Consider the following 17,720-nt stretch of genomic DNA (forward strand, 5'->3'; position numbering starts at 1 on the left):
CCCCATCACAGGAATGAAACAGTGAACTTCTGAAGTAGAACAAAGCCCTTTCAGGAAAAAAACATGTACCCAGAGCTGCAGTGTGAGCTGTGACAGACACACTGGGGTTCAGCTGGGTCTGTTGGAGGGGAAGGTGCAGGTGTCAGGCTCACACCATAAAACAAAAGCCACGTAAACATGATGCCTGAGTCCTAGAAGAAATCCTGGAAGGAAGAAACTGTACCAATATTTTCAGGAAGATTTTTATCTCCTGTCTCCCTCTGGGCTAGTGCTCACACACTATGAGACCACCCCCATGTACAAAAGCACTTAACCAGCCAGGGCCTCTGAGGAAAAGGGCTGCTCTGTTAGCAGTAATTCCATTTGAATTGTTAATTATTTTTGTCTTTCAAACCAGCATATACATTGGCTAACCAAAGCTCTTCTGATAACTATTTATGTCTTTGCTTGCCCCTGGTGCTCACAGTCACATTCTTCCCTTGGAAGTGGCTGTACCAAACTCACTGTGGGTTATGTCAAAGGCAGGCTGAGTTTTTTGCCTAAGATTAGTAGCAGATACATATTTGCAGAAAGAAGTCATATGACCTTTCTTCTAAGACTGGAAGGATATGTAGAACTTCTTGTCAGTGTGAACACAGGATAATTTTAATTTCCTAAGAGACCTCTAAAGACAGGTCTTACATCAGAATCCTGTTTAACAAAATAAACATAAGACCAAGAAAATATTAGGCAAATCAGGCTTCATTTCTCACTGTAAATTAGATAGCAAAAGAACAGCCATTACAGCTCTCTTTAAAGCCATTTAATCACGTGGATCATGATGCATAAACAACAGAAAACCCATTTTCTGTCCTTTTTCAAATGCAGTAATGGGGACTAAAAATACCAATCAGGACTAATAAAATGACACATAGGAAACGTACCTCAGTGTATGAACATTAATACATACTATAAAAAGCCAAAAATTATCATTATCTCACTGCTAGAAACGCAAAGGCCTCAACGGGGATTAGCAAAGGGATTTGCTTTACACTAGCACTCGGCCAGAAACAAAGCTGGAGTCGGTGCCACACCTCCACAGTCCTAAGGTCACCTCTTATCTGTTCAATCCCACAGCAACGCTCCCTTGCAGCTATTTTAACCTGAACCCGCTTCACTCGCGATTTGTTGTGGAGACGGTGGGTCTGCTCGGGAGAGCGCAGTCTGAGGGGACAGAGGGCATGTGAGAACTCCCAGCGCCCACTCGGGGGTTCCAGGGGCAGCTCCGGCCCAGGAACCTCCTGCGGCAAACCCGAACAGCCCCAGCAGCGCCTGAGAGGGCTGCTCGGCCCGGGCAGCCACACGGCGCCCTCGAACGTGCGGGGGAGCCCTCAAGGCCTTCCCCGGCCAGGCCCGCGCAGGCCCCACCGCGCCCGGCCCCCGCCGCGGCGGGAGGCGGAGCCGAGCCCTGCTGACACCGGCGGCGGGCGGTGCTGCAGTGCGCGGAGCCGCCGATCGCTGCCGGAGCCCCGCGGCTGCAGCTCGCCGTGAGCGGGGGTGCCGGGGCAACGGGGACGAGTGGGGGCAACGGGGCGGGCGTGGGGGGAAGAGACAAGGCCGCCGCCATGTTCTAAAACCGGGGAGCGGAACGGGCGGGGGCGGGACTCGAACCGGAGCCGAGGCCGGCGACAGAGACTCGATCGTGGTTCCCTGGGGACTCGAACCCAGGTCCCCCGGCGAGCGCGGGGGGCACAGGGGCTCGCGGGACCCCCGGGGCGGTCGCGCGCTCCCCCCTCCATTATCCTCTCCCCCCCCCTCCACCGCGCGCGCTGGGGGCCGGACGTGACTGGCTGCGTTCAATTTGTCACGCAGCCATTGGCTGGCGGGGGCGGGCGGCGCGTGACGTCAGCGCGCGGCGCTGCGCGGCCGGCGGCCATTTATAGGCGCGGAACGGGCGCTGCGCAGACGGAGCGAGCGGGCGGTACCGGGAATACCGGCGGCTGTATCGCGGCCCATCCCCGCGGGAGCACCGAGAAACCCCCCGCGGAGCCCCGATCCACCTTTTCCGAGCGCCCCTTCGGCCGCCGCTGAGCTTTTGTTTCTGTTCGCGCAGCGCCTGAGCGCCCCCGCCCAGCTTTGTTCTTCTTGCGGCCCTTGCGGGGAAGGCGCGGCCAAGATGGACCCTTGTCACACCGAGGAGACCGAGGGCGAGATCCCCGGCTTGGGTAAGGCCCAGCGACGGCGGGAGGGAACGGGGTGGCGGGAGGGAACGGGGGGATGGGGGAAAGGGCGATCGGGCCCTCGTGGTGCCGCCAGGCCGGGCCTGGTGCCGCGGAGGCCTCACGATGGCGCTGGGGGAGGGAGGGAGGGAGGGGGGCGGCGGGGACGGGCCCGGCCGCGTGCGCCGCTCAACCCCCCCGGCCGCGTGCGTCGTGTCGGGCGGGGCCGCGGGGGCTCTCCGGGGTCGCTGTCCCGCCTCCACCGCCGCTGCCGCGCCCGCGGCTCCCTCCCCGTGCTGGGGGGGTGGGCGTGAGATCGCCAACGAGATAAGCGTAAATTACAGTTTGTTACAGGTCTAACGTCCAGCCTTAAGTAGCGTAAATCCGGTGGAAACGGCCACTCAGTAAAGCAGAAGTTGAAAGTAAAGGTTTCTGGACGCCATAACAGTCTCGTCTTAAAATGGTGAACCCGTGCCAGTTATTGCAAAACAGCCCTGCTCAGCGCCTGCTATCTGTTTACTGGGTGTCGGCCTCTCGCTGAGCTCCCCCGTGGAGACAGTCACTCGAGAGGCAATATCACTTTAAAATCTTTATTAAACAGCAGAGAATATAAAAGAAAAAAATCAATATCAAAACACCCCATATTTGTTCTTTTCAGCTATACAAAAAGATTTAGCAAAACACACTGCTCAGACAAGGATAAAAATAAACCCCAAATCATGTTATTACATTTCAGGCTTGCTTTAAAATCAGCTATACAGGTAATGCATTTGTTTTAAGTAAATTTTTAAACACAGATTGTTGAGTGAACTTCATGGACTTGTTATTGGAATTAATTTTCATCTTCTAAAGAAGTCAGAAATGACTTGACCTATTAAAAAAAAAAAAGCATATGTATTATTTGAGGCATTAAAAGTACCAGGCTTTTCCCTTTATTTGGGAAGAAATTGTCTGTTACTACGGTTTTCCAGTGATGTTTTGCCCCTGTATTTAATTCATGAACTGAAATGCGTGTGGCCTTTCAGAGGGGCAAGGTAGATGGCAAGTCTGACTGTCTGCTTAAAATTAAGCCATTAATTGCTGGTTTCCATGAGGATGTAATGACAAATACCTCCACAATTCATCATTGGGCTCCCCAATTTATTAAGAGCTGTTAAATTGAGGGAATTAGTCTTGTCTTAAAGGAGTCATTCTTCAGTAATCTTAAGCTGATGACCCAGAACAAGATGAAGAAAATGGTTTATAGGGTTTCCTAGGAGAGCACTTCCTCATGCTTGTAAGTATTAGGTGGAGTTTTTTTTTTCGTGAACTAGCCGAACAACTCCACCAGAATAAGTCTTGCCTTTCTTAGGAATTGGTAAACACCATTTTGGCTCTCTGTTCCCTCCTTGTCTCCTCAAATGGTTGTTTACTCTCCCCACTGTTTAGTGGCACTGTGTGCATGATAACTGCAGAAGAGCAGATATAAACCCCCTAATACTTCATACTTACTTTATCAATCAGGTACTCTTGTTTAATCTTGTCGTTCTTAAAATCTTCATTAACATCCAAAACTAGAATAGGAATCTCCTTAATGTTCTCAAAATCAACTCTGTTAAATGGAAAAACATAGTTTGAGTAAAATGACACAAAATACTGTGCATTCAAGACCCTTGCTCTTGGTTACCACAAGCATCTGAAATGTTTAAGCTGGTGCTCCTAACTTAAATATAAAGCCTATGCCAAGTTTGTCCTTAATTGCTCTTAATATATTTCACAAATCTAGACTCTTAGTAATGTACAAGTTAGGGGGGGATATTTTTAACCTTATTTCCTTTATCACATTCTTGTAATGGAATCAATAACCAGGAACTGATTTTGAAATTGTAAGATGAAGTATTTTTTTCAAAATCTCCCTTGCCCTGTGTCTCCCCCATTTAATCCACTTACGAAGATGCAGTTTTAAAGCGTCCTTTCATGAGGATGACCTCTTTAACAGGTTATAAGACTGGTATTTATAACGTCTTGGACATAAGCAAAACCATTTTGGCTTCAGTTTAGGAACAGATGGGAGCAGTAGTTTAGTCTTTGTGAGTGTGGAAGGCATTTCTAAAACGCAGTACGTGTGCTGAGCAACATTCTGACTTGTGCTTGCACACTTCAGTTCCTATTCCAGACGCAGGAAGTGCTTCCTTACTGAGTTTGGAGTGAGTACACAATGTAAACATTCCCAAAATTGCACACTGTGCACTGCCTTCTGTCTCCTAAGCATTTGGATCATCCTATGTGAAACTTCAGCAGGTAGATCAAACTGATAATGTACTTTTCCTGGAATTGTAGTGCTTCCCCTTCAGTAGAATATTTTGGACTCCTCTAGGGAAAAATGTAGGGTCTGTTTTCATGTTCAGATTCTTTAGATGGGAAAGCCAGTAAGAGTCAATAAGGAGCTTAAGAGAAGGTGTATAGAGATCACTCAGTTGCTAATTAGGCTTCTTGTGTGTAACAGCTCTCCCAAAAGCCTTTCTGATTATGGTTTAAATTTAATTTAGGATTAATATTTAAACTTTGTTGAAATGCAGTCCTGCTAGTTTAAAGGTATTGGGGCCTTGTTTGCCTCTTACATTGCAACAGAAACTGCACGTTGAGAAATGTATGTGATTGGCCCCATACCACCATTTTAAGTGTCTTATTCCTGAGTCTTTCCAATTAGCAAAATCCATATCCTTGCCAGAGTTACAAGGAAGCTTTCTAGTTGAAGCTAATGCTTAACAAAGGTTTCAAATTAGATTGAGTTTCATCCCTTGAAACCTGAAGTGTGAATAAATATGAGTGTATCCAACTGCCTGAGTGAAACTAGACTTGCAGTAAACTCGATAAAACTAAAGCTTTAAGGTAGGAAAGAGCCTTGCCTGCAAGTTGAAACTTGCTACAGAAAATGGGTTCCTACCTCATAGTCCTTTCATGAAGCCAGGTTTCATGTTTATAGTGGAGGTTTTCCAAATACTCAAGCTCGATTCCTTGCTCCTCTTTTCTGCCCCTCATCTGTAGCCTTTCCATGCATTTCTGGGGGGAAAAAAATATAAACCTGGTCATTAATCATGTGTTGTAGGTTAAATCAGCTAAACGGATCAAGTGGCCCTTAATTTGGAAGGACTAATGCTAGACATTAGTGAGCATTAATTTTAAATGGTTGGCTGAACATAAACGAGTTAAATCTAGAATAACTTTTTTGTACCCTCTTAAGCCTGTGGAAGATGAAACTGGAACTGAGAAATCTCCATTTTAGTGAGCATACCTGAGGTGTGGTTCTGAGATAGATCATGCCATCCAGTTCTATATCTGATTGAAACTGATTCAAAAGCCATGTGTGCCAGTCCTGATAAATAGACCACTCTGTTTCATTAATACTTCCAGACTCGAACAGGTTAGAAGCAAACACATATCTGCAATGAAAGACATCACTCTTATGCCAGGAATGACAAAAGTGAGCTACCAAAACACTGTCAGCAGAACAGAACGATGGTATTGAAAAAAAAGCCTTAATCAAGCCTGCTTCCCCCTTGCAGGTATTAGTTTAAATATCAAGTGTTTCCTCAGCTCCATGTCTTTAAAAGACCTGGAAATTGTTATTTTGAGTTCTTGCCATGCTGTAATTACCTGTCACTGTACACAGATCTTTCAAAAAATTGCACTGGATGTTCTGCTTCGTACAGCTTGGCTGAGAGAGGTTTTAATTGGGCTTTTACTCGGCTCAAGCAGGCATAAGTCTGAAATGTGTAAGCCCATCTTGAGGGTTTGTCATACAGCATTTGAAGTAAGTTTCCTCCACTCTTCTGAGATGTTGAAAGTTCCTAAAAGGCAAGAGAAAAAAGTTAATATGAACCTACTGCTTTTCTCAATCCAGAATTCTGATATGTTTAAGTAAGAATTCATGGCTTTCTTTTTATTACCAAGAAAATGCTTAGGCATGGGACCTAAGAGACTTTTTCCTCAGGTGATGGTGGTTTTCATGACAGTGTCTTTGAGCAGTTTCCAGATTTTAGTGTGATTCCCGTGGAGTAGGGTATGTGGTTTGGAATATACGTTCAGTAGTATCTTGCCTTTACCATTTGAGTGCCTGACCAACTGTGGTATGATAGTGGGGATGACTCTGGCTGCTGCAGACTAAGTATAGCTGGATTCTGGCATAACTCCCTGGCTGAGGAGCTCCCTGCAGTTTCTTCCGGCCCAAATCCAGCGCACCTACCTTATACTCATCCTCGGCTGTCTGGATGTTGCACCACTTAGCGATGGGCTCGGGGATGATCTCCCACTCATCGCTGTGTTTCTCCAGCAGCCTGACAAACGTTGACTTCCCCGCAGCTGCGGAAGATTAGAGCAGTTCACAAAGGGCTGGGGGTTGATAGCTCTGCTGCTGCTGGCGGACTGGGGCAGTTTAAAGGTTGCTAGCATTTGTTGGGGCGCGGGGCCGGCCAGGTCCGCCGCGGAGCGAACCGCGCTAATCTTTCTCGCCAGAGGGGCCGCGCCCGGCCGGGCGGGTGATAAGGGCGGCCGAGGAGCAGCCGACATTTTAGAGCTGCTGTGGCGGGCGGAGCTTAGCGGGGAGAGCGAGGGAGCGGCCGCGCAGGCGCTGGGACTTGGCGCGGGCGGGAGCGTACGAGCGCTGCAGGCCGGGCCGGGGGGACACCGGGGCTTTGTGCTCCCGAGCCCGCCCTGCGCCTCGGTGTCACTGACGGGCACCCTGTTCGGGGAGCTCCCCATCCGCCCCAGCCTCGCTCCGGCTTCATGTCCCGGTGCGACTCTGCCCGCAGAGCCGGGGGTACAAGCGCCGCAGCCACCCCTCTCTCTCTTTGTCTCCCCCGGCGTCCCAACCCCTTGGGTGCTCCCGGCCTGACACCCCCCACCTTCCCCCGGACTCCCCTACCACCCCGAGCCGCCCCCCGCACCCTCTCCGCCGAGCTCACCGATGTTCCCCTCGATGGAAATCTTCCTGAGGCGCTTCTGGAAGCTGGATTCGAGGGAGCCGGCGGGGCTCTGGCAGTGCCGCTTGGCGGGGGTAGACATGGCGGTGCCGAGCGGGAACTCAAGGGGTTCCCGGCTGCTCCAGCGCACTTTAAGCGTCCCGCCAGGCGGGTGGGCGGGATGGCCGCTTCCCGCCAGTCCTCCCCGGGAAGAGGCGGAGGCGCTGCCCCCTCCCCCGCCTCTCCTGCCCAGCTCCCGCCGCCGCGGTGTTACAAAATGGGCGTTCGGCGAGTGAAATGGAGAAGAGACCTTTGAGCAGGAAGTGACTGTAGCACGGATCCACTTACTGATCTAATTTGCATTTCTGTAAACGAGTTCGCCATGTTGTTTGATTTACTTACGTAAACTTGAGCATGCACTTAAAAAATTAAAAAGCCTCCAGCTGTGGGGGTGGGGTGGTTGTTAGTAGTCCAGAACATGTAATAAGAGATGAGGCAATGTAAGCTCACAGTTTGTTTTGGTACTGACGGGAGAAGAAACACTCGTGCATGAATAGATTTCGTCCGGAGACTACTCAGAGCAGCTTCGGGGCTCCAGGAGCCTGCTTAACTCTAGCAGGGGTCCTCTATCAACTGTGCAGGCTAGTTGAAACATGAGCTGGTTATCCAAGGGGAAAGGGGATGAAGGATTCTTAGATGAGTTATTCCAATTTCCTCCTTCCTCCTTGTAATACAAGGTGAAATTTAGCTAGGTCTGGTGTGTTTGGAGGAAATGGGAGGGAATTAACTTTTCCGTTCTTTTATATAATTGTGACCCATTGTCTCTTCTTTCCCCATCTCCTCCAAACACACCAGGCTTCAGTGACCGAAGCGAGCAGATTGTTTCACGTGGGGTAGCGTCAGCCTTTGAAGCTGGTAAGTGCCAGTTCGCGCACCGGTGTGCGCAGCCAGAGCGCTCCGCTGTCCGCGCCACGCGGGAGCCGCGGCGGGCCGGGGCGGGGGCGGCAGCGCGCGGGGCACGCGCAGTGCGGCGAGCGGCGCCCAGGGCGCGCGGGGCCGGGGCTTTGTTCGGCGCGGCGGGCGGGCGGCGCGTGCGCACAGGCGGCGCGCGGGTCCCGGGGGTGGGGCCGGGCCCACCGGGGCACATGCGCCCCGCACCCACCCCGGCCACACTGCGGCCGGTCCCGTGCTCGGCGGAGGCTCGCGGTTCTCGGTGCCCTCTGGTCACACGGCCCTCCCTGCGAACCGGGCACGGGCGCTGCGCCATCGTCGGGGGCCGCGGGCCTGCCAGGGCGGCGTCTGGGACCGCGCTCTTTGTGCGGAGGAAGGCCCGGCCCAGCGGAAGCGGGAGCACCCGCCGCCATTTCCTAGCGCGCTCTCGCTGCAGGCTCGCCCGCTCGCTGCCGCCTGACCGGGACTAGGCGCTCTCCGGACAGTGGATCAGGCTCGGAGCCCTAGAACCAGCGCGGAGCCCCACCATGTGTGCGTGCGGGGAAGGGGCAGGGCGCGGGCCGGGGGCGGGAGCGGCGCCGTGTGTGTGAGGCGGCAGCGGCCGAGGCAGAGGAGGATCAGGGAGGGCCGGGACACAGGCCAGGGGGGCCGCCGGGCGCTCTGAGGGGGTGCGGGTGGCGGCCGTGCTGAGCAGCATCTCAAAGGGCCTATTCTGGTCTTTCCAGCAACCACAGAAGCAGAGACAGAGCAGAGCCTTACCCCCAATGTGATGCTTAACACAGAGAGCAGCGAGGGATACGTGGTGAAAGTCCGGGGGCTGCCTTGGTCTTGCTCCACCGAGGAGGTGCAGAGATTCTTCTCCGGTAAGTAGGGCTGTGGGAGAGGGGTCGGGCTCTGCTGTCAATTCTGTGTCACTCCCAGAGACACTGGTAATGCTGTAGTGAGCACTTGCAGGAGGCATTCAGTAGCCAGTGCAGTTTGTTGTGCAACAAGTGCTTCAGCCAGAACCTGGGGTGCAAAGCCATGTTAATGCTAGCAGGAACTCATTACTAAGGGGCTTCGTTTGAGTTGCTGGGATAGCCACAACTGCCTTTGCTGCTTGAGTAACCAGGAGAGAGAAGGTTCAGTTTTAAAGAAAGTTCAACCTGAAGTAAGAATTATAAAGCTAAATCCCAGCAGACTCATGTTATTGGGACAATACAAGTGTTCAGTGTGTGTATGCTTCCCCAGATTAATAGCATTCTGCAGTAATAAATAGTGGTGATAAATACATGCTTTCTGCAGTGACTGGACCTTTTAAAACTGCTTCTGGAATTTGATGTATTTGATTTTGTTCTGATTTAGTTTATTACACTTAAACTGATTTTTACTGTTCCTTATTTCAGGCTAATAAGAGTTAAGGTCAAAAGCAGATAGTGTGTTCACCTTGAGGCAGAAGAGCTTTGGAAATAGCTAATTTGCAATTATCATTTATCTGCAGGTTTGACTAGAATGGGAACTTTAGTTAGTGTCTTCTTTAATTGGTCATTTTAAAGTTGCATTGCAACAGAAATGGTGCTGGTTTTGTTGTTATGATATAATTGATACTCAGTACATTTTTGGTTTTAGGCTCTCTGAAACTTCGAAAGTAACACTGTTCCTGTAGTAATTAAAGTCATTCTGACCTTTCTGTTTGATTTTCAGATTGCAAAATTCTGAACGGGGCTCTGGGTATCCGTTTCATCTACACCAGGGAGGGCAGACCAAGTGGAGAAGCATTTGCTGAACTTGAGTCAGAGGAGGATGTGAAATTGGCCCTGAAAAAAGACAGAGAAACAATGGGACACAGATACGTTGAAGGTTTGATTCAGTTGGTCTAGTAACTGACTACACTGTGTTTGTGCTTGATGGGTTTTTGGTTAATTGCATTTTTTGTCTCTCTAAAATGCATGTGAAAGGACAAATGGACTTGCATATCATAAGTTGACTAGTTTCAAGGCAAATAACTTTAAAAACTTTACCTCACTCCAGAATGCATTAATTCTAAGTGCCTTTTACAGTTTTCAAGTCAAACAACGTTGAAATGGATTGGGTTCTGAAGCATACTGGTCCCAACAGCCCTGATACAGCTAATGATGGTTTTGTACGTCTTAGAGGACTCCCATTTGGCTGTAGTAAAGAAGAAATTGTACAGTTTTTTTCAGGTATGTGGGATAAAAGTAGTAGCTATAGCACTATTGGTTTATGCTAAAAGTACCCCAACAAACCAAACAGGCATGGATTGCCCAGTAGTACATCCAACAGTATTATCATGGGTATTAAAAATAAATAAAGCAATTCTTCATTAGTTTTCTGGGCATGAAGAACCCTTTGGATCACTTCCTAAAATACTTGATAAATTAAATAATTTAGAGAATGCCAAAAAGGTGCTTGAGTTTATACTTGGTGGGACATGCTGTTCCAAGAAAGGATTATAGAAAAGTATCTTGCTTTCCAAATAAAGCTGAACAGTTCATGTGGGAGGCTGCTTCCACCCCTGGCCTTGGATGATTGGCCCTGGTTGGTGAAGGATGTAGATCACACTCACCACTGGGCCCTGTGTGAGGAGCCAGGTTCTCAGTAAAGGGCCCATGACCTCTTCCCAATATAGAGTTAATATTGAATGAAATGCAGAGAAAACCTGCTGACCTCTACCCAAATAGAGATCTACAGATTTGCCCCTTTCTCTTCCTATGGGGATAAAAAACCCACCAGACCCTTGATGTTGCCTAGCTCAAAGTTTTTATGGATGAAGAGATAATGCCTTGTTTTGACTAATTTTTACTTTCTTTGCAGCTGTTTTATGTTTACAAACTGGAATTAGACTATTAAAATGTCTAAGAATGGAATCTGTTGTTTGTTTAGGATTTCATTTGTTACTATTTTCAAAATACTAGATTTCTAAATGCTTTGCTGTTACAAGATATGATGAAGCTTGTTGTTTTGCTTTAAAATACAGTAGAAACATTTCCAGGTTTACAATCTCAGAACTTGTTTTTTTTTTTTTTTCTTTTTTGAATTGGTGATATGAACAAGAGTAATTTCTAAGCATGTACATTTTAAGCTGTTCTTTTCTTACATGGTGAAGTAATTCAAGTTTTTTAAGTTGTTTATGTGCTTAATATACAAAATGTGTCTCTTCTGTTCAGGAACTAATACTTAAAAATTACTTCATGATTTTTTTCTTAATTAAGCACTCTTAAAGATAAAAAATTGCTGAAACTTGATATTTGCATAAGACTAATTATTTTACATGACTTCTAGTAAAATTACTTGTTCTGTATAAAGCTGTTTAACTTGCTGTGTTTGAATTTAAGTTCTCTTAAAAAGTTCATCTTAAATACTTTCACAGAATTGCCGAGGTTTGTAATGATGTGTGAAGTTCTTAACTCACCCTGCATTAGATGCCTTCTCTGAGGGGCTGTCCCTGACCCTCAGAGCATTTCTGAGCTCTGCAGGGTGGGTTAAGAACCTGAACTGAATGGTATGTGATCGTGGAGCTCTTTGTTGAAGTGCCTTTTTTTATTCTGGTGTTCTAGAATCAACATACCATTCTCTTAAAAGTGTTTGAATTCTGGTGTTTTTAAAGCTATAAGAAAAAACTCATGACTGGGCTTGTGATGTTAATATTGCCCCCCTACTGGGGTTATTTGTCCTTGGGTTGAAGGGTTGGAAATCGTGCCAAATGGGATAACATTGCCGGTGGACTTCCAGGGGAGGAGTACGGGGGAGGCCTTCGTGCAGTTTGCTTCACAGGAAATAGCTGAAAAGGCTCTAAAGAAACACAAGGAAAGAATAGGGCACAGGTGGGGATGGATGGTTGGTTGGCTCTGTCACTTTTCTTATGGTAAACCATTAAATCCATATTCTCTCTTCTGAAAGTGTTAACACCCAAATCAAAATAGTAATTGTGGTCTCTGACTTGGTGATGAGTAAAGATATTGATTGCTGCAGTGTGTGTGGCACAGACTGTTTAGATCTACTCAAAAATACAAGATAAAATTGGACTAAACTAAAATGTGCTTTGGAAAATTGAGTAATAACAGACATTCAAAACTATAGCTTGGAAATGACAAAGTTGAGAGACTATGGCTTTAACTTCTCAAATAGCACCAATTCTGCCTTTAGCTCTAAAGACATGCACAGTATTCTTACTACCATAAGAAAATGTGATACTTTCTAAACTTGTTTTATAAGTTGAAATGTAACAAATTTACTTACTTGTATTAATCTTCAATGTAATAAGCATAGCTTTCAAGAAATTGTCACAAAGGGTTTTTATTCAATTTTACTTGTGACTATTTATCATTGAAGCATGCACCTTTTGCCTACGCTGAATCACTGAAGCATAGGCTGGGTTCAGTAGTACATGCAGAGCTTTTTGTGGCATCCTGATGGGTTAAACTCTCGGTGGAGATCGGGTTTTTAACCCTCTGTTTCTGTTGCCTTGAGCAACAGTGCTGAGTTGAGTGGACACTGGTCCCTCCTACATTGTTTGACTAACATTTTAAATTGGGGGGAGGTGGGTGGGGAATCAGTATTGCTCCCCCACCCTTAAGGCTGGGATACTGCAAAGTATGAGGAGCACATAAACCCTTCAGTAATTTTAATTTCTTGAAAATACACTGATTTAAATGTAATGTAGTGCTAATAATAGAAAGTCATTGCCTACATAACGTAAAGAAACCTGGCTTAAAATTAACTGCCAGTGTCAAGGCTATGACTAAATGGCTTGTTGTAATGTGAAGTTGTGAGGTGTTTGTGGAAGGAACCAAAGACTGACTTGTCCCTGTGCAAACGCTCGTAGGTACATTGAGATCTTCAAGAGCAGCCGAGCAGAGGTGCGCACTCACTACGACCCTCCCCGCAAGCTGCTGGCCATGCAGAGACCGGGTCCGTATGACAGGCCCGGCCTGACGCGCGGGTACAACAGTCTGGGTAGAGGAAGTAGCTTGGAGAGAATGAGGCGTGGAGCCTACGGAGGAGGTAAGTGCCCGGGGGCCCAGGGAGCTGCTCCTTTGAAAAGCAGCAACTCTTGGACCTGGTAGTGTCTCCCCAGCTGTGTATGTGTCCTTGGCCTTAATTCTTGTAGAAGAAATGAAATGTTGTAGTAGTCGTTGTTTGCAGTGTGTACTGTGTATTTGGATCTTTCTGTAGTCGAAATGAAAGTTTATTTGAAACTTTGTGTAGTTGAAATGAACATGTCCAATCTGTTTCTAGGTTATGGAGGTTATGATGACTACAATGGGTATAATGATGGCTATGGGTTTGGTTCTGATAGATTTGGAAGAGGTAAGGATCTCTAATAGGAACAGTAACTGAACTTACGACATGTCCCAAAAGAAACTAAAATACATCTGAAAGACCTAGAATGGACTCTTTTCTCCGCAGGGATGTCGGACCACAGGTACGGCGACGGATCGTCCACCTTCCAGAGCACGACCGGCCACTGCGTCCACATGCGAGGTCTGCCCTACCGAGCCACGGAGAACGACATCTACAACGTGAGTGCCACACGTGCTGCTCCCCCGTGCATGGCTCCGGGTCCCGGGCTCCTTGTGGGGACATAGCAGCTGCCCTGCAGCTGCAGTGTTCCTCTGGAGAAAATGGCTTGTTGTAAACCCAAGCTGTTGCATTGGTGCGTTTTAATCTGTGTGACTGTTCCGTGTGTAGTTCTTCTCACCTCTGAACCCTGTAAGAGTACACATTGAAATCGGACCAGATGGCAGAGTAACCGGAGAGGCAGACGTTGAATTTGCCACTCACGAGGACGCAGTGGCTGCCATGTCCAAAGACAAAGCAAATATGCGTAAGTCTGACTGCTCGAGAGAGGTGGCTTTGGGGAGCTGCCAGCACTGGTGTAGTGCATCTGCTGCAACTGGAATGCCAAAGATATCACTGCAGCTTCACTTGCAGTGAGACAAGCTGCCTGGTTTGGTGTGATATGCTCTCATGGGAGAACTTTATTCTTGCAGAACACAGATATGTAGAGCTCTTCCTGAATTCTACAGCAGGAGGAACTGGTGGCGCCTATGGCAGTCAGATGATGGGAGCAATGGGTATGTAACTGTCTCACTGCACTTGGAAGCTGGCTCATTTTGTACAGCTCCTGCTTTATTGTGTGCCTGGCATCAAAACTGAAATTCAACATTCTGTCTTAATCACACAGTCAAGGAGTCGGAAGGGGTAGTCCAGGATTGGAACACTAGCACATTGCCAGGTATATAATCCTTTTGGGAATACATTTGAGCTTTAATAGGTTAAATAAACTTGTGGTGCTGAGTGTGGTGTGCTTGTGGGATGAGTGGCTTTGGGAGTGTGGTAGTGCAAAATTGGGGAGATACGTGTCCTTATTCTCCTTCCCCTTCCCTATTGGGGGATACCAGAACATGGTTCGGTGATGGAGGATGTATCTGTGGCATGTGACCTGCCATTCAAGCTGAGTCTTGGTGGTGAGAGAGAGATATTTGGAATTGGGAGAAATTGTCTGAATTGCTCTGGCAAACTCCAAAATTGTTTAAAAATTTAAAATGTGTGTTTGCAGCACAAGTCTTAAATGCCTGTTGCTGTTATGCCTCTAAGACAGATACCCTCCTGACACCCAGCTGGGCTGGTTACGGAGATGAAGGTGGGGTTGGTTTCTGGGGGGCTCTGTTCTGTCGAGGGTGCTGGGGTGGGGGGGGTGTGGATGCACTGCTGCTTTTATAGTATTTGTGTACAAAATGTTTATAGTTCTAATGCTGATATTTAAACTACAGAAAGGGGTGTTAGGCAAGTGATGAGGTTAAGAGCAGTTTGTTTAAACAGAGTTATCTGTGTGTGAGCCACACGACTGCTGTGATGTGATGCACAATCAGTCTGGGGCAGGAATAAGTCTGTCAGGACCATGTACACATGAGTGACTCCAGTTAATGAACTTCTGTGCTTCTGGAAGGCCAGCACTCAGTGTGAGGTCCCTTATAGCCAAGCTTAAGTTTTTTGGGGTGTATTACAGTGCAGATTGATCCTGTTTAGTATAGTCCACAGAAATTGTAAAAGTAATTTCTAAAGTTCTTGTTGCTGCTTGATTGCAGGGATGTCTTTAGAAACCCCATCACTTTCCTTGAGCATGTTAAACTTCCCTTGGTGTGAGCAAGGTAGTGCCAGAGTGCAGGGGCTGTTGGTTGGGTGAGGGCTGGGTTTGTTGATGATGAGCAGATCTTGACCGGCAAGTTCTTAATGTTTTTACCCTTAACTTAAAGGGAGCCAATCCAGTTATGGTGCTCCAGGCAACCAGCAGCTGAGTGGGGGCTATGGAGGAGGATATGGAGGTCAAAGCAGCATGAGTGGCTATGGTAAGAGCATTTCTTTGCTGGTTTCCATTGGGCCAGGTGCAGCTGGCTTAACATGCCCTTCACTGGTGTTAAAGGGTTATGATATAACCTGGGCAGCACAGGCTCTGAAAGTTAAAGGTGTGGCTGCTGTGAATTTTGGGGAATGGGGGGATCGATTCAAAGCTGCAATGGGGACCTGTGGGGGGGAAATGTGGGAAACTATTCTGGAAGGGGCAGGAAATGCCAGTCTCAGACTTGCATTGCTCTGATCACTTTTCTTAACCCAAAAGCTGGAGACCAGCTTTGTTTATTATTTAAACACAGTACAAATGGGGGAGGGGGTCATGGGAGGCTGGGTCCTCCCTATTCCCCCAGAGCAGTGGTAAAGCTCTGGCTTGGGAAGGGGGTGATGCAGAGCTCGTGCTGTCGTTGAACATCCGGTAACTGGCTTTGGGTACGGAGCTGTAAACTGACACTTTGCAGCGTTGGGCACGGTAGACGGTATTTACGAGGTGGCCCAGCAAGGACAGGCGTTGGGGCAAGGATGCTTCGAGTCGGCCTGAGGCAGCTGTGAACCTGCTGTCGGTTTCCCCCTCAGACCCCGGGAGCCAGGGCGCCATGAACAGCAGCTACTACAGCAGTGGGAACCGCGCATCCATGGGAGTGAACGGCATGGGCGGCATGTCCAACATGTCCAACATGAGTGGTGGCTGGGGAATGTAACCAATCGCTGACTTTTGGTCACATCTTTTTTAAAAAACAAAAAAACAAAAAACTAAGTTTAACAGTTTTGCAATACGAGCTTGTGATTTATGCTTTACTGTAAGTGAATTCAGGATTGTTTTAAAACCTTTCAGGTGCAGTATTTTTGAACATACAGAAATGAACATTCATCTAGGATGTAATAACCAAGTAAAGACTATAACTGTTAAACAATTTGAAGCGTTTCTCAAGTTAGTTTTGTTGTAGGAGTGTATTTAAGCAGTAAGCGTATTTAGGTTAAAGCTGTTTGAATTATGTTAAATGTTGCTCTTATACCATATTACATCCAACACTGTTTTGAATACATGTTGAAAGAGACATGCTTTTTTGTAAAGAACCAATATAGGAGCTGTGTCTGAAAATCAAAGTGAACATTTGGCATGTTAGTTCTAGTTTATTTCTTTTAATATCCTGTAAGGCATGTTAAAGCTTTTTTTTTTTTAAGTTAATGGGGGAAACATGTTGAGACGCAATACGGCTACTTTAGGATTTTGGTCTTGGTGTTCGTATAAAATTCTGAGGCCTTGATTTAATCTTTCATTGTATTGTGATTTCCTTTTTAGGTGTATTGCGCTAAGTGAAACTTGTTAAATAAATCTTCCTTTTAAAAACTGGAACTCACTCCTTCTTGACCTCCTGCTTCTTGTAACCACACTTGCACCCATGTCCTCTGACTGTTGTGCCCTTGCCCTGCAGCTGCCACACAGTGACTCAGTGACCCATAAACTGTAACAGTGACAACTGGGGGGGAGCTGAGGCAATCCCCCCTGCTGCTGGGGGTGCCCAGTGGGTGTTGGTTCAAAGCACTGCATGGCTGGGCCCTAAAACTGCTGGGGGGATGAGGGTTGATTCTGTACTTTCCTGTAGGCATCCGTGGACTGGGCAGCTTACTGCAACCATGTTTCAATAAATGTAACTTGTCAAACATCCTGCTTAAAGACGTGATTTTGTAACTGCAACTTCCCCTGAACTAATACAAAATCTGCTTCCATGCAGTCAGTGGCCATAGTATTTTGGTTGCCCATGATAAGGAACTGTTTGTCCTGAAGGGTTAAGAACCTGAGGTCCTTTCTACAGTGATAAAAGTGTCCTCCTCTTTTGTAGCAGAGGAGCTGTAAGGGTGGAATTCTCAGCACTGGGTATTTTGGCCATGGCTGTCTGCCATGAAAACAACCTGCTTCCTGAGGGGATTGCTGACTGAGCCCAGCTCAGGGGCCACGTGGCTGAGCTGGGGCAGAGTGGGGATCACCCCTGGGTATGCACTGTTCCACATGGAGCCTCTGGAAGAAGCTCACTTGGCTAAAGAGCTGCTCTGGCACCTGGGGCACACACGGGGGCTGTTGGGTGCTGCCTGGGGACAGGGCTGCCTTCACCGTGCTGCTGGTGTGGTGACAGCCCTGGCACTGGCACAGAAGCACAAACTGCTTTGGGATCCCTGCTACAGCCCAGGCCTGGCAGAAGAGGGACCAGGGCCCACTCCCCTCTGCCCCAGGGCTGGGCACAGTGAGCTGCTGGCACCACTGCCCTTTTTTATCTGC

At 47.7% G+C, this 17,720-nt stretch overlaps 2 protein-coding genes across 25 annotated transcripts; one reads left to right on the forward strand and one right to left on the reverse strand.

The window, feature by feature from the left end:
• Nucleotides 1–1,429: 1,429 nt before the first annotated feature.
• HNRNPH1 (heterogeneous nuclear ribonucleoprotein H1) lies at nucleotides 1,430–17,109 on the forward strand. 23 transcript variants are annotated; one of them, XM_064725125.1, is made up of 16 exons: nucleotides 1,430–1,526; nucleotides 2,093–2,204; nucleotides 7,994–8,053; nucleotides 8,815–8,952; nucleotides 9,773–9,928; nucleotides 10,129–10,272; nucleotides 11,775–11,913; nucleotides 12,915–13,093; nucleotides 13,328–13,399; nucleotides 13,478–13,611; nucleotides 13,781–13,916; nucleotides 14,083–14,166; nucleotides 14,277–14,327; nucleotides 14,652–14,735; nucleotides 15,349–15,441; nucleotides 16,019–16,799. In XM_064725125.1, exons 2-16 carry the CDS (start codon nucleotides 2,156–2,158, stop codon nucleotides 16,141–16,143), a joined length of 1,644 nt encoding a protein of 547 aa, XP_064581195.1. In that variant the 5' UTR covers nucleotides 1,430–1,526; nucleotides 2,093–2,155; the 3' UTR covers nucleotides 16,144–16,799. The 23 variants fall into 23 exon arrangements, with proteins under 23 accessions (XP_064581195.1, XP_064581196.1, XP_064581197.1 ...); XM_064725126.1 differs by having other exon boundaries at nucleotides 13,499–13,611; XM_064725127.1 differs by having other exon boundaries at nucleotides 15,904–16,121.
• Nucleotides 2,775–7,466, reverse strand: LOC135453780 (deoxycytidine kinase 2). Of its 2 annotated transcripts, XM_064725149.1 has the most exons (7): nucleotides 7,142–7,466; nucleotides 6,424–6,539; nucleotides 5,835–6,028; nucleotides 5,473–5,620; nucleotides 5,125–5,240; nucleotides 3,690–3,789; nucleotides 2,775–3,069 (listed from the first exon to the last, which is right to left on the reverse strand). In XM_064725149.1, exons 1-7 carry the CDS (start codon nucleotides 7,239–7,241, stop codon nucleotides 3,031–3,033), a joined length of 813 nt encoding a protein of 270 aa, XP_064581219.1. In that variant the 5' UTR covers nucleotides 7,242–7,466; the 3' UTR covers nucleotides 2,775–3,030. The 2 variants fall into 2 exon arrangements, with proteins under 2 accessions (XP_064581219.1, XP_064581220.1); XM_064725150.1 differs by lacking the exon at nucleotides 6,424–6,539 and having other exon boundaries at nucleotides 2,916–3,069; nucleotides 7,142–7,396.
• Nucleotides 17,110–17,720: the final 611 nt, after the last annotated feature.

This window comes from Zonotrichia leucophrys, chromosome 13 (assembly GCF_028769735.1).
Source record: "Zonotrichia leucophrys gambelii isolate GWCS_2022_RI chromosome 13, RI_Zleu_2.0, whole genome shotgun sequence".
NCBI lineage: Eukaryota > Metazoa > Chordata > Aves > Passeriformes > Passerellidae > Zonotrichia > Zonotrichia leucophrys.

Excerpts from the sequence above, each read along its gene's own strand:
- HNRNPH1 (XM_064725125.1), top strand. The coding sequence starts at position 2,156 with ATGGACCCTTGTCACACCGAGGAGACCGAGGGCGAGATCCCCGGCTTG. Across the intron at positions 10,273-11,774 it reads AATTGTACAGTTTTTTTCAG|GGTTGGAAATCGTGCCAAAT; the intron begins GTATGTGGGATA and ends CTTGGGTTGAAG. Across the intron at positions 15,442-16,018 it reads AAGCAGCATGAGTGGCTATG|ACCCCGGGAGCCAGGGCGCC; the intron begins GTAAGAGCATTT and ends TTTCCCCCTCAG.
- LOC135453780 (XM_064725149.1), bottom strand. The coding sequence starts at position 7,241 with ATGTCTACCCCCGCCAAGCGGCACTGCCAGAGCCCCGCCGGCTCCCTC. Across the intron at positions 6,540-7,141 it reads TTCCATCGAGGGGAACATCG|CTGCGGGGAAGTCAACGTTT; the intron begins GTGAGCTCGGCG and ends AATCTTCCGCAG. Across the intron at positions 5,241-5,472 it reads ATCTCAGAACCACACCTCAG|AAATGCATGGAAAGGCTACA; the intron begins GTATGCTCACTA and ends TTTTCCCCCCAG.